The 13,568-nt window shown below is 37.1% G+C and overlaps 1 protein-coding gene across 1 annotated transcript; it reads left to right on the top strand.

Moving 5' to 3' along the window:
- Nucleotides 1-1,298: 1,298 nt before the first annotated feature.
- LOC132144619 (leucine-rich repeat-containing protein 3B) lies at nucleotides 1,299-12,144 on the top strand. Its single transcript, XM_059555181.1, has 2 exons — nucleotides 1,299-1,492; nucleotides 11,072-12,144. The coding sequence occupies exon 2, from the start codon at nucleotides 11,185-11,187 to the stop codon at nucleotides 11,968-11,970; it is 786 nt and encodes a 261-aa protein (XP_059411164.1). The 5' UTR covers nucleotides 1,299-1,492; nucleotides 11,072-11,184; the 3' UTR covers nucleotides 11,971-12,144.
- Nucleotides 12,145-13,568: the final 1,424 nt, after the last annotated feature.

The raw sequence follows: 13,568 nt of genomic DNA, 5'->3' as shown, positions 1-13,568 counted from the left end.
AATGCATGTTGAAAAGCACTGAAAAACAGCTTTACTGTTTATTGCACAATAATGGTATCATCTTATTTTAATGTAAAGTTCTGCTGAAAAACCTAAACGGGTTATTTAATGTCAGGATTCAGTGTGACAACATGCCCCAGTGATCCAACGAACTAAACAGTTTGTCCTGTGTAATAATGGCTAAAATGTTCAATGGATTCATTTTTTTGTCAACATTTTAAGGGTTTCGTCTACACAGAAACTGACTTAAACTATAGTCATGTTAAAGTGCCTTGCAGTATCATGTACAGTAGATACACTCTTAAAAATAAAGGCGCTTTATTGGCATCAATGGTTCTATGAAGAACATTGAACATTCATGGGACCTTTCAAATGCAGAAAAGGTTCTTTAGCTTTTTTAAATGTTCTTCAAAAAGGTTATTTAAGAGACTGATCATTAAAAGGTTCTTATGGGTTACCAATTTTTTCTCTCTCTATGGAATCACTGCAAAAACACCCTTTTGGAACCTTTAAAACATTTTTAAAGTATCAGGGTATCCAAATCTCTAACATTAAATGACTATTATGGTATCACCACAGTAGCCTACTCTGAGTCGTCAGAGTACCTGAGCACTTAAACAAGTCTCAAAACGTGTTTGATGTGGATTTCCTTTCTCATATTGACGTGGGATCCTTCAGAAAGACTAACTTCGACTTTTTAAAGCCGAAAATGACAGAAACAAGGGCTGGAGTCACACATAAACACACGCACACACACACACACACACACACACACACTACGCGTGCGCTACCGAGAGATGGTGTTTTGGGAAGGATGATTCATTTGAGCGAATCGGTTCGCTCAGGTCGTTCGTTTCAACAGTGAACTGCAATTCTCAGATTGTTTTGATCACAAAAATGTTTCCTAGTAGTCCATTTTACGTTTTATTTTGTTGTAACAATTTATTTATTTTTTTAGCGGGGAGTTTTATACGTAGATGTGTCAGATGCCGTGTTGTTATTATCATGCTAATTTTAGTGTATAAAACATTAACAATAATGTCCCTCTTGGAAAGTGTATCTCGTGCAAACAGGTGTTTCATTAGCCACCATCATCCATAACAGTGATTTTGTGGATTCTTTTACGATTTCAAGAAGCATTAGTGCAATTGTTTTATGTATTATAGTATTATTAATTGTTCTTAATATCGCAAACATTTTGTTCCTCCCTAAGACTGTAATGTATACACGCTGCGAATCGGCTCGACTGAATCAGTCCGAGGAATCGGTTCAAAAGAACCATTCGCTCGCGATTCAGACGGCACTACCACGGCGCGATCGAACCCCTCCCAGTTACTCCCGTGGCTTTTGCCACGAACATAAGGCAACAATCTCCAAAATATGAGAGAGCTCACGTGAAATAACGAGCGAGAGCGTCATATCAAGTGTTTAAATGATTCCCCCAAGATGTGAGAGTCACGGATGCGGCGATCGATGAGTGTTTCTGTCGCAGGTAAGAGACAAACGCATGTCGCCTGTTGCTCAGCCACACATAAACACACATGACTGACATGAATTCGTCTGTGTCACATATGCATTTTGCATGCTGAGAACTACATGGTATAAAATGAGCTTATTGTACGTGCATCAGCTGGTGTTTGTATGTGAGTGAATTATTGCACCGTTTCAAATGATATGCACCTTTTGAATAGCAATTGACAGGTCATTGATGGCTTTTATTGTGCTCTTTGGATTTGCATGCAGCAGGCATGTCAGATTTATCTAAACCAGCCATGCATGAGCAACTTATTTGCAGTTATTGATTCGTCTCATAATGGAACTAATAATCATGCTTATTGAATGCAATCATGCTTCACGTTCACTAGGGTGTGGAGACCCTCGGCTGTAATCTGTTAAATCTCTCTTCGCTGCTTTACAAGTCGAGAAAAGTTATTTTCAGCACTTGGCTTTTTGATTTCGACCTGCCTTTGAGATGCTGTCTGCTTGTGAAATTGCTGGAAGAAGGTGATGTTCGCTTTGATCACACCGGAAGGGTCAGATTTCATGCCAGAGCCACTAGGAATAAATCAGGGATAATGCATTGGATCAAAGCTCAGATGCTGCTTCTATCTGATTGGATTGTTATCATATTTGACACTAGACTACTTCAAAGTCAGATTCAGATCTGCTGTTTGAAGTGAGCAATAGTGTCTAAAAACTATATTTGATTCTTTGTGCTATAAGATCTCCCTGTTTTAATTCTTCTCTCAAATCTAATGAGACGTATAATGCATGTGTAAGAATAGAAATGCATCAAAAAAAATACATATATATCTGTACCATTTCTCCACCAGACATTGCTTGTTTATGTGGAAATCGAATAAAATATCAGCCAAACACAATTTTTTGCACTGATTCAAAGCTGTATTGAATGAATGAATAATTGAGAGCACAAGAAAGCCATTATGTTTTCTTTCCCCTGGCTCCATGATCTTCACATTATGAATTTAATGTGTTATGTTGATGGCAGTGGTAGTGATAAAAGCTTTAGAATCTGTTTGGCTTTCTTAGAGCTGTGGCCTAGATCCAAGCGCTGCCTGTTAATCTGGATCAATGTGTTTTAATATTAAAACCTGATGTCAGTCTTATTATGACTCTTCCATACATGATTAGTATGTATGCACTCATTCTTTTAATGCCGAGAGCATCTGTAATTTATGTAATTCATAACCAGTGTCTAATAAATTTCTACACATCCTTAGAAGAAAATAGGTGCTCCCCGGAAGCAAATTACATGCAATATTAATACTTGAGAGTGCATCTTGCACAGATGTTTTACATTTTTAAAGTCGACATGTACTGAAGTCACCCAACTAATTTTCTAAATGCATGTTATTGATCTTATGGTGAATGATTTTCAATGCATTTGTTTCTTTAAAAAAAAAACCTGGGCTTTGGTGGGTAAAACGACAGACTTCAACAATCATTTAAGTCTGCTTACACCCCTCCCCCTCCTTTCTTATTGGTCATTTGAATAGAAAAATAAATATTTCTACTGTAATTCTACAGAAATTTGGTTATATGTAACTTAATGTGAAAAAGTGAAAATTTAATTAAGTTATATTTAATACAACCCGAATTCCGGAAAAGTTGGGACGTTTTTTTAAATTTTAATAAAATGAAAACTAAAGGAATTTCAAATCACATGAGCCAATATTTTATTCACAATAGAACATAGATAACGTAGCAAATGTTTAAACTGAGAAATTTTACACTTTTATCCACTTAATTAGCTCATTTAAAATTTAATGCCTGCTACAGGTCTCAAAAAAGTTGGCACGGGGGCAACAAATGGCTAAAAAAGCAAGCAGTTTTGAAAAGATTCAGCTGGGAGAACATCTAGTGATTAAGTTAATTGATATCAGGTCTGTAACATGATTAGCTATAAAAGCTTTGTCTTAGAGAAGCAGAGTCTCTCAGAAGTAAAGATGGGCAGAGGCTCTCCAATCTGTGAAAGACTGCGTAAAAAAATTGTGGAAAACTTTAAAAACAATGTTCCTCAACGTCAAATTGCAAAGGCTTTGCAAATCTCATCATCTACAGTGCATAACATCATCAAAAGATTCAGAGAAACTGGAGAAATCTCTGTGCGTAAGGGACAAGGCCGGAGACCTTTATTGGATGCCCGTGGTCTTCGGGCTCTCAGACGACACTGCATCACTCATCGGCATGATTGTGTCAATGACATTACTAAATGGGCCCAGGAATACTTTCAGAAACCACTGTCGGTAAACACAATCCGCCGTGCCATCAGCAGATGCCAATTAAAGCTCTATCATGCAAAAAGGAAGCCATATGTGAACATGGTCCAGAATCTCCGTCGTGTCCTGTGGGCCAAGGCTCATTTAAAATGGACTATTTCAAAGTGGAATAGTGTTTTATGGTCAGACGAGTCCAAATTTGACATTCTTGTTGGAAATCACGGACGCCGTGTCCTCCGGGCTAAAGAGGAGGGAGACCTTCCAGCATGTTATCAGCGTTCAGTTCAAAAGCCAGCATCTCTGATGGTATGGGGGTGCATAAGTGCATACGGTATGGGCAGCTTGCATGTTTGGGAAGGCTCTGTGAATGCTGAAAGGTATATAAAGGTTTTAGAGCAACATATGCTTCCCTCCAAATAACGTCTATTTCAGGGAAGGCCTTGTTTATTTCAGCAGGACAATGCAAAACCATATACTGCAGCTATAACAACAGCATGTCTTCGTCGTAGAAGAGTCCGGGTGCTAACCTGGCCTGCCTGCAGTCCAGATCTTTCACCTATAGAGAACATTTGGCGCATCATTAAAACGAAAAATACGTCAAAGACGACCACGAACTCTTCAGCAGCTGGAAATCTATATAAGCCAAGAATGGGACCAAATTCCAACAGCAAAACTCCAGCAACTCATAGCCTCAATGCCCAGACGTCTTCAAACTGTTTTGAAAAGAAAAGGAGATGCTACACCATGATAAACCTGCCCCGTCCCAACTATTTTGAGACCTGTAGCAGAAATCAAAATTGAAATGAGCTCATTTTGTGCATAAAATTGTAAACTTTCTCAGTTTAAACATTTGCTATGTTATCTATGTTCTATTGTGAATAAAATATTGGCTCATGTGATTTGAAAGTCTTTTAGTTTTCATTTTATTAAAATTTAAAAAACGTCCCAACTTTTCCGGAATTCGGGTTGTAATATAATAATACTCATATGCTACTCTAAATTATGTAAAGTGTTTAATCAAATTATATTTTAGTATTTAATAAATATGAATATATTTTATTTTTATTTATTGTTATTTAGTAAAATATTTGAATCACAAAATGGATTTACTTTACTATAACTGTACACTTGTAATAAATTATGTACATATTTTTGGTAATTTAACAATAAATTTCATTTTAATAATCATATTTCAATATATTTTAATCTTATTTTAGTAGTAAAATGTGAGATACTGTACCTTTACTGTTACTGTTCATTCATATTAAGTTCAACTTTCCCACTATGCATACCTTGGCATTTGAAAATTGAAAAGGTTCATCGCAAGACTGATATATATGATAAAAGTTTGAAAAATGGCACAGTTTTTTAAAGAGGTGGTTGACTGTTTTTTTTAGGGCTGCTCCGGTGCATGATTTCACGTAGAGCAGCTGTTACTACACGGAGCCGTTGTTAACTGAGAAGATGCCAAATAAACACTGAAAATGAACGTGGATTTGCGCATCTTCACAGTTAACAACGGCTCTGTGTAGTAACAGCTGCTCTATGTGAAATCACGCACCTGAGGGAATTTACCACTGATTAGAGAACCGGCTTTACTGACGAGATGCGCATAACGATCGGCCGATCGTGATCGGAGCAGCCCTAATTTTTTTTCTCTGCTTGATTGTGTTTATGGGTGCAGTCTAAAATGTGTTCATGCTTCGGTTATTCATACTTTTAGATACTGTTGTTTGTAAATACTACTACTTTCTTGGGGGTGGGGTTTATCTGGGTTTGTGATGTAATAGACCTGGGAAGAAGCTCGTTGTAGTCCCTACGAGCCATTTTTGTAGGCATTAAACTATCAGAATTTTAAAGACGATATCTCCGTTTGCATTTAACTTTCAGCGCTGCAACTTTGCAGATATTTTTTATGCTCAAACAGCAACATTACAAACTAACGTTAAAAAATTGAAAACGCAATCTGAAAGTCACTCTTAACATCAGTCAGTCAAGCATTATAATAATCAAGTATTATTTAATAATCGAACCCTAGTAATTAGAAATAAACTTGATAACCACGTTAGAATGCATATTAGTCATTTTAACTGGACTGGTGGTGGTGCTTTTTTGGTCACTCAGTTTTTTTTAGTTTTTTTTACAGAAACACTAACAAAAATTGTGTAAAGATAATAATGATACGAATTTTACTAATAAGAAATATAAAACGCACTAAGGAACACTAAGGATTAATGAGCTGCTGGGTTCATGAATATTAATCAGGTTTTGTGCATTCGCTCAAACTGATTTGCTGAAATCAAAACAGGATGGATAATAGGTGTGCGCCAGCCAATGAGATTGCTGTTTGCACATTAGCTCTGCTCACTACCGGGAAACCCGTCAGTTCTTAAAGGCTGAAGAATTCCAAAGGAACGCCATTATTCTGACATGAAAATACAACAAAGAATATAATTTAAATGTAGCGCATCAATTCACCACCTCTGGTTGTTGATGAGGGAATTGCAGGGGGTTCGTGAGTAGGTACACATGGTTTGCCTGCAAGTTAATACCATTAACAAATGAATGAATGGAAAAAAAAGAATAATTAAAATGTTTTTGCAAAGACATATATAATAACAATAGCTATGTAAATACTACTAAAATATTATTAAAACTGATAAAAAAATAAATGTTTTTAAAGTTAAACATGCTAATGTGCCATTAAATAATTGAAATATTTACTTAAAATCTCAGGGGATACTTAAACTACATAATTTAGGTCAAAGGGGTTCGGCTGACAAAAAAGTTTAAAGTTAACTGCAGTACGTCAAATACAGGTGTGTTGTACATCCATTCAGATGAACTGAAAAACTGCACAGATCACTTGATGGAGATTGAAATTCTGAAGCACTCAGAGAGTGTTTGGTGAGTGAACATATATATGTGCTAAATATACTTAGCCTCTAAATAACACACTTGCGAGTAAAATCTGAGAATTTATTAGCCATTGGCTAATATCAGACATCATTTAGTCGCCCAGATTGAAGATCACATATGCAAGTGATTTACTCACAATGTGGAGGATTGTAAGTTGCATATTTTTGGGGGTAATTTGCCAGCAAATGAAATTTTAATATAAAATATGATTATATTAAAATACAAATAGATTAAAATTCAATCTATTTATATTTTAATATAATCATATTCTAGTAGTAAAAAGTCTGAATCACATTATGAATTCCCTTTAACATATATTGATACCTACGTGATATCCCAAAGCAGGCATTTGATAGATGCTATTTTTATTTATTTTTTCATATCAATAAACAGAAAATAATGTCTGCTTGCTTGTTTTAAGGGCTTGTACAGCTTTCTTATAAGGTGACCACAGGCCATAAACCTCAAACTATCAGATTCATCCATGCAGAGGAGCCATGTCAAACTAAAAGTGTTTCTCCATAAGAAACTTGAGTTTTATATTTAAACAACAAATGATGATAGAGAGACTAGATGGTTCATAAGTAAGGGATAATATGCAATCAGCACATCATAATGGCAGAATAAACCCAGTGTTATTAGGACCCTGACGTGAGGCGGGTAAATTTATGACAAATATAAATGGATTATTGATTTGAGAGGAAATTATTCAAATAGATTACTACTTAGAATACGAGCATAGCTTTATTGGAAACATCAGTTTCCTGGATGAGTGGTCTTTTATGCTTTATTGCTATGGGCAACAGCCATCAATCAGGAAACTAAGGCGATAGTCAGGTTCTGGAAGTAAATTCCATTCATTTTCCTCTATAGAGCAATTTATTTTTTAACGATAACTCATAAACCTGTAAAGACAGATGTACTGAGCTCAGAGGTTGTTAATTGATGGTATGTGCTTTTGTTGAAACCGTCTGCTGACTTCATTTCAACTTATTTTTTAGATAATTGTGTTTAAGAGCTGAATTAGTGGTGAAAAACTACATTACCCATGATGCTGTAGAGAAAAATTCCACCAATCAGAGCGTTGAGGTGTGCAAAACAAGATTGATGTGATCTAATTGGTCTTTCTATGCTTTCGAAATTCTTAAATATTTATATACATATGAATATTTTGCAGTAAACTTAAATTAAATAATTCTTTAAAGCAATATATTTCTCCATTGTTTTTAATCCGATTACTTCATTTGCAGTGCTTCCCTTACGATAATTAATCATGGTTTTATTATAGTGAAAGTGTAGTAACCATTGTTTTTTTTGGCGATTGATTATAATTTATGTAACTACAGTTTTACTACTAATACATGTACCATGCTTAAAGTTAGTGTAGCAAAACATGATTAATTTGGTGTTACCGTAGTTTAACTAGAATAACTTGGGGTTATTTTTTTGTAGTGAATCCATGGTTAATATTCTTATATTCTTATATATATAGGTCTTATATTTTTGTCTGACACTTTTTTTCTTCAAATGAAAGTTTGTAAGTTTTTTAATCATGTATGAGCTGGTCGGATTGTAAAAGGCTCATAACGCTTCAATCAAGACCTTTTTTAATCCTTAAGGGGAAAATTTGTGGAAAGATTCACAGAGTATTTTGTTGTTGACAGTTTATGAGTGATCATTTTCTCATTTTCTGTGATGGCCTGTCAGTTGTAATAGTCTGCACCAAAACGCATGAGATCTGCCATCATATATCCCATGTGGCACATCCACGCATTACATCAGCTGGACAGGGGCCTGAGAGTCAGTCAGTCAGTCCACATTGGCCCTCAAGAGCCTCAGGCAACACACACACACACACACACACACACTCGACTCAGCTATAGTGAACAGTCACTGAGCGTGTCATGTCAGGACGCCTGGGATACTTATTTTTACATCTATATTGATTTATCTGCATTTGTTTTTCAGCTCCAAAATTAGAAAACACTTCACATGCATGATGCAAACAAAAGGTCCAGATGTGCATGCCTCTGTAAACCAGCATGTGTTTGCTCCGCTCAATCAGTTCGCTGATATTTCCGTGCACTAAATGCAGTGCACTCAGAAATGTGCAGGTGACACCGACTTCCAGCTGCTTTTATCTCTCACCTTTCAGTCGTTAACATCAATCCGTGATTGGCGTCATGTACTGTATGTACGTGAGCGGCATGTGCTCCGTGTTACTGTGTGTTAATTATAGCTCTCCTTCCCCGCCTGAAATACAACCGCTTTATGTTAGATGACCTTTCTGTAATGTCTCAATGAGTGCCTTCATGATGCTGCTTAGTTTGCCTGACTAGTTGTTCAATTTAAAGTAGTTAAACTGCAGTCAAGCTTTCTGGGATTAGAGTTGTTCGCTTATTGGTCTATTGAGTGGTAAAATATTTTTGTTTATTAAATAAACCCTGACTGGGTGATCAGTGCTAGGTCTTGTGTTAATCTGAGGGGGGTTATTCTAAAATAATGCCTGATTGGCTGTAAATGATCCCATAGATAACTACATTCAAGCTATTTAAGGAGGGGAATGTTTTATATATATATATATATATATATATATATATATATATATATATATATATATATATATATAGGCCTAACTGTCCAATGATATATTTTATTTGTATAATCAGAGGAATATCTATCAGACACAACAAAAATGGTGTTGAAGTTGACACTAAATGCATCTAAAAACAAAAAGTCTGTGAATTTTACATTTTTGCATGCTTGTAGTTTAATAAAAGTAATGTTTTAGTGCCGATTACTGAATGCAGAAATAATTCTGTATGTTCTGTTATAGGCCCACTGTATTCGTTCTGTCTGCATTTATGTGCTGTTTGTCAAATCTTAAATGAAATCACACCATTGTGATCACAATCACAATGAAAACACAAAGAATGGCCTTCTCAGCTGCCATAGTTGCAACTCTTGTCTTGAGTCAGTAGAACAGAGCTTTTTTTCTGTTTAAAAACGTTTTGCACTGTTTTGTCGGACTCTCATCAAACATGTTAAGTTTGGTGCAGATTGGACAGTGCATGACTGAGTTACAGCAACTTCCTGTTTCACTGCATTAATAGCATGCTTTAGCACTTAGCTAAGTGTTGCTAGCATGTTTTAGTATGTTTCTAGCTTGTTACCAGCCTATTTAACACTATTTGATGCTTTTTAATAGGTTGCTAGGAGTCCTTAACAGTGTTAAACATGTCACTTCCTGTGGCCAGCAGGTAACGCTATGACTGTAACTGAATATGGGCATGGATATGTGTTCAGGACAGAACATCTATCAAACATGTGAAGTTTGGGGCAGATCAGACATTGCTTGCCTGAGTTACAGCAACTTCCTGTTTCATGGCGAAGTATCAAACTTTGTCAGGCCGCCAAGGGACATGCCCCTTAATGAAAACTCAAGATCTTTGCAATTAACCCTCACCACATTTTACGATCATCCAATTAAACCTTTAGGAGGAGTTTGTCAAAGTACAAGGCGCATCTCCTCCCATATCAGATGTACATTTTCACCAGTTCAGACGCCTGTGCAAAGTTTTGGGGTATGTTTAGGCTCCTTAAAACTGCAATTCACTTTGAAGAAGAAAATAAATTGAGCAATTGCAGTAGGATCCTCACACCATCGTTGCTCTGGCCCTAATTACTGTAAATACTAATTATTGAACAATATGGGCAGTCAATGCCCAATGTTTACAGGGTGACAAAATAATGCTGATTTTATATCATATTAATAGTATAATAATATATAGGCTGTGTGTGTGTGTGTTTAAAAAAAATAGTTCAGAATTTATTTCAGCAGAGACACATTAAATTGATCAAAAGTGACACTAAAGACAAAAAATGTTTTCTTAATTTTCCATTAATCCAAAAAAACTGAAAAAGCTGTTTTCAACTTTGTTCATAATAAGAAATGTTTCTTCAGCAGCACATTTTACGTTTGAAAATATATTTGAATAGCACGCAATTCTTTTAAATTGAAGTAATATTTCACAATGTTACTGTCATGATCAAATAAATGCAGCCTAGTTACAATTTTATGATAATATTTCGGATCCGATGCACCTATTATACTGCTGATATAAGCAAATGGTCTTTTTTTTTATACATTTACTCTTTAAAACAAAACAAATAAGGAAAATGTGCATACATTATCCATTGACAGAGTTGTGAGTAGATTTTGCTTAGACTTGAGTAAGCCACATAGCACTTGATGTCAGTTTTTCTGACAAGCCTCTCTGAGGTCTGTATGTTCCCTGTGTTGAGTGGCACATTCTCTTCGAGAGGTGATGGAGGAGAGGTGTCATTCCCACCCATAAATTAACTTGTTGACTTGTTAGTGTATGTGTTCACTGTGTCTTCTCCCTCCGCAGGCTCAAACAGACGATGAGAGTTGACGAGGCCCACAGCTCTTGGTGATGACGCAGTCCCGTTATGGGGCTCTCGTGAACGGCCCGGGTGTCGAGTATGTTGACTGCCTGTCAGCATGACGCCGTTGGACCTGTGGCTTTCCCGCTCCATCCCCATGTGTCTGCTGTTGCAGAGCCTGGTGCTCATAGTCCTGTGCTTTCCGTCTGCCAGCACCTGTCCCAAGGGTTGCACCTGCCAGCGCTCCGAAAGCCCTCCGCACGGCCTCAACGTCACCTGTAGTCTGTCACGCTTGAAGGAGATCCCGCCTGACGTCCCACCGGACACCCAGCTGCTACAGCTAGACCGAAACCACATATCTCTAGTGCCCGATCGCATATTTCATGGCTTGAGGATGCTTCGGAGGCTCAATCTCTCCCATAATGCTGTGGAAACCCTCGGTGAGGGGGCGTTTGTCGGATTGGAGGGCTCTCTGGAAGTGCTGGACCTTTCCCACAACCGGATCACTAGCGTGCACAAGGATGCGTTCGCACGGCTGAAGGCACGTGTGATGGTGGACAACAACCCTTGGCATTGTGACTGCGCCTTGCAGCAGGCGCTGGGTGGCATGGCCCACAACCATGAGGCCGCCACGCGCGTGCTGTGCCGTAGTTCAGAGCTGAGGGACCAAGAGGGCCAGCCGTTCCTGGCCGTGGACGCGGACTTGTGCAACCTGGCCAAGCGGACCACCGACTACGCCATGTTGGTGACCATGTTCGGCTGGTTCGCAATGGTTATCTCTTATGTTGTGTACTATGTACGGCAGAACCAGGAAGACGCGAGACGACACCTTGAGTACCTAAAATCGCTTCCCAGTAAACCCAAGAAACCGGACGAACCGGAGGACATCAGCACGGTCGTGTGACATTACGAAGATCGCACGATCCCAGAGACAAAACGCCCGTTCACACCAATGATGATAACTATAACGATAACTATAAGAGAATGTGGAAGTTCACATCACAGCTACAATGACAACAGTATATTGTTGAAATATAGTGCTGTCAAATGATTAATCGCGAAAAATCGCATTTAAAATACAAGTTTTTATTTACATATAATATATGTGTGTGTACTGTGTATATTTACATACACACACACACATACAGTATATATTTTGAAGATATTTACATGTATTTACATATATATAAGTGCTGTCAAACGATTCATCGTGATTAATCAAATCTGAAATAAAAGTTTTTGGTTACATAATATATATGCGTGTATTATGTATTTATGTATATAAATACACACACACTCACATGCATGTATATATTTTTGTATGTAATTTAAATATATACATGTATGCATTTTTTATATATATGCTGTATGTGTGTGTATTCATATATACATAATAAATATACACAGTACGCACATACATTGTTAAATGTGTTGTTATATACATGTTAATAAAAACTTTTATTTTGGATGCGATTTATAGGGATTAATCGTTTGACAGCACTATTGCAATTACTTTTAGAAAAATGTTTTCTAGGTGGTAAATGCTAAAAACATCTACAGGAAATCAGAATCCATCTGACTTTAAAGACCTTGAGCATTCAAAGCAGCAGTTGATGAAACGACAGCGTTATTGTCAGAACGTTATTGTCTGTTGGTGTGGATGCTAATATGGTTATCATAATAGTTATAGTTCTTGGCATGAACGGGCCTTAAATGAGGATGTTGTTTAATCTGAAGTGAATTGTTAATGTTGTCTAGCTAGCACACTACACCTGTCTTCTCTTTTTCCAATGTGCTTACCTGTTTCTGAGTATGTATTTAGAACAATTTGTGAAACACTTCCAACCCTTTGTCCTTACAAGAGAGCAAGAGAGTCTTTTAAACACGATGTCCAGGTGGCATTAAAACAATCGCAAAGTTGTCCTTTAAACGTGGTCCAATCCCACCTTTAGAGCGAGAACTTGTCTTTAGGCACATTGAAACGAGTCATTTTCTATTTTAACTAGTCAATCAGTACAGGTCGTCAATCATTAAGCGTTGCTAATGACCAGTACAGGTATTTTGAGAAATCAAATCTCAGGTGCAAATCTTGATAGACTCCAATGATTTGTAAAACCCTACGATGTTTTGATGCTACCAAGTTTTGTAAAACAAACGATAATCCAGGCATGTGTAGATTAGCTACAATTGCGATTCATTTTACGACCTTAAAAAGACGTACCCTTTATTAGCGAAGCGATGGGACATTTCTTCCAATATTCTGAAACAATTATTGTGATCCTGTGCATTTTTAGGTTTTCGTTTTGTTTTCGCATTAAAACTCGTGCACATTCAATCGTGAATCGTTGAGTCGTAGAGCACAGCAGTGCTGGTGTGGTGCTTATCACGTGATTCTCAGAACCGTAGTTGAGGAACGTAGTTGATACCTCCATCCGAAACTTTTGTCCGTAACGTTACTTGTGAGGCTCTTTGTTGATGTCGTTACTCGCCGTGCGTAAAAAG

Source organism: Carassius carassius, chromosome 8 (genome assembly GCF_963082965.1).
Source record: "Carassius carassius chromosome 8, fCarCar2.1, whole genome shotgun sequence".
Classification (NCBI taxonomy): domain Eukaryota; kingdom Metazoa; phylum Chordata; class Actinopteri; order Cypriniformes; family Cyprinidae; genus Carassius; species Carassius carassius.
This window is presented reverse-complemented; position numbering and strand designations above follow the sequence as displayed.